The sequence below is a fragment of the Selaginella moellendorffii genome, unplaced genomic scaffold, assembly GCF_000143415.4.
Source record: "Selaginella moellendorffii unplaced genomic scaffold, v1.0 SELMOscaffold_30, whole genome shotgun sequence".
NCBI lineage: Eukaryota > Viridiplantae > Streptophyta > Lycopodiopsida > Selaginellales > Selaginellaceae > Selaginella > Selaginella moellendorffii.
Window position 1 is genome coordinate 1,144,451 of NW_003314291.1, and position 2,317 is coordinate 1,146,767.

Here is a 2,317-nt window from a genome sequence, read left to right on the forward strand (position 1 = left end):
TACAAACATGCTTATAATTATAAACTTTATTTGATTATTAAACAAACCAAGCGATGCAACACGTGGCAATTTATTACAAGATTACATCAAAGCTTTCAAGTTGGACCATCTCTCCTTGGAACTAACAAGAAACGCAACACACAAAACTGCAGTTTGGAGCAGCAAGCTGGTGGTGCTCCAAAATCCTTGCAGACTTTGCTGGATTGAAGCATCTGGAGCAGCCCATGCTTCATCTCCTATTGCCAAGATGAAACAAAAGAGCTCTCTCCTTTTCAATGGAAGTGGGGGCCAGCCTGATGCTGCAGAGCAGTTGATATCCCGCCAATGGTGGACCATCATCAAGGCTTTTTGTGCGGCTCCTCCGCAGAAAAAGAATTTGTAAGAGCAATTTTTTATATTTTTTTTAATTCACACATTAGCAGATTTACATGGTCCTTATGTAAGAGCAACATCATTTTTATAAATATTTCTTTATCCACTCATGTTCGAGGACCTTTTCCAAAGCAAACCTCCTTCCGGGATCCAATTCTGTCATGCCTTGGATAAGCTGCCTTGCAGAAAGGGATGGAATGCTATCCCAATCCATAGAATTGTGATGGAGGTTCTTTAAACTTCGATCTCGCTTGCGTGCATTCTTAAATACCACCTCCACATCCATATTTGGGAATGGACAAGTTGCCGTGAGACAAGTGTAAAGCAGCATCCCTAAGCCCCACACATCGCTGGCTGTGATATAGCGCCTATCGAGCATCGCTTCGGGGGACATATAATCCCACGTCTCAGCCCCACGCTCGTTCCACAGATCCTCCATCCAGCAAGCCATCCCAAAGTCGGACACCTTTGGGACATAGAACTTCCCAGGCCGCGGGTACTTCAGCAAAACATTCGCGGGCTTCAGGTCGCAGTGGATGATCTCGTTGTCATGAACCCTCTTTAGCGTCTTGGCAAGAGCTATGACGATCTTTGCAGATTCTTCCTCATCAAGCTGCCCCTTGTACTTGATCCGGTCCTGAAGGCTGCAATTGCACAGCTCAAGAACAAGGTGGTACACCTCCCCGTACTGATTGGGCTCTTCTCGTATGAGCTGCTCGAAGTGGACGAGCCCCTGCTCATCGAGACCCTTGAGTGACACCTCCAGCATAGCCATCAGCCGAGCTTCAAACAGCCCATCGGGCCCATGGACTGTCTTGATCACAAAAACCTTCCCATCACTCCTTCAGAATGCCTTGTACACCGTCGCTTGCCCTCCACCCCCAATCGATTTCTCTAGTTTATATTTCTCTACCAGTGCTGGGTGTTCCTCACAGAGTTTCTCATCCAGGACTGTGTGGTATTCCATCCCTTGCTTAGGTTTCTTGTGGACACAATTCTTCAAATTATGCTCGCACTCATGCTCACGTTTAACCATCTCGAATGAGCTCTAGGGCTTGTTTGTAAAGACAGAATCTTAGTTTAAGCATCTTTTATTTTAAAGGTATCCATGTTTAAGTGAACATTTCCTGGAATGCCAAATGAGAAACTCTCGGCGATGGGATTGAGAACACACGGGACGGTATTGGTTCTGGGATACGCTCAAACCGGCAGGAAGATTTGGCTCTCGAGCTCTTCTCGCAGATGGAAGCTGCTATGATCAATCCAGATTGCTCGAGTTTTCTCATGGCTATCAAAACTTGCTCTAGTCTGGCTGCGCGAGAGGAGATTGATGCGTCGTTGGCTGTGAAGATCAAGAGCTTGAAACGAGCTTTGGCGATTCACTCTCATGCATCAAACTCTCGCGGCTTCAAGTTGGAGGCGTCGTTTGCCATACACTTGGCAAACGCGATGGTGGACTTGTATGGCAAGTGTGAAAGTCTAGAAGATGCTCGCAGGGTGTTTGATTCGATGGAGCAGCACGACATCGTTTCCTGGACATCGATCATCACAGGCTATGCTCACGAGAGCCAAGATGGAGACGAAGCTTTCCTTCTCTTCTCTTCCATGCAAGAACAAGGATTTAAACCCGATCGTTTAGCTTGTCTCGCCGCTATCAAGGCTTGTAGCGTAATCACCGAGAAGAAAATGGGATTTAGACGTAGAATCTCAAGAAAGCAATGAAAATCCACTCGTGGATCTCGCAGCTTGGCCTGGAGAGAGATCCAGCAGTCTGGTTGATATGTATGCCAAGTGTGGAAGCTTGATCATGGACGCTCGCAGGGTATTTGATAAAATCTTAGATCGCGACATAGTCTTGTCTTGTGGAACTCTTTCCTGTTTGGATGTGTTTACATTGGCGAGGACGAGCTTGCGTTGGAATGCTATGCAGCCCTGGAAGTGCTCC

General features: G+C 46.8%; 1 protein-coding gene across 1 annotated transcript in view; it reads right to left on the reverse strand.

The window, feature by feature from the left end:
- LOC9648869 (calcium and calcium/calmodulin-dependent serine/threonine-protein kinase) overlaps positions 1-1,408 on the reverse strand; it is a 2,000-nt gene extending 592 nt beyond the window's left edge. Inside the window, exons 1-2 of the mRNA XM_002976393.2 lie at positions 1,286-1,408; positions 510-1,186 (exon numbers count right to left, since the gene is read on the reverse strand). Of these exons, the coding sequence (XP_002976439.2) occupies positions 510-1,186; positions 1,286-1,408 (800 nt within the window). The remainder of the gene's footprint in view (positions 1-509; positions 1,187-1,285) is intronic.
- Positions 1,409-2,317: the final 909 nt, after the last annotated feature.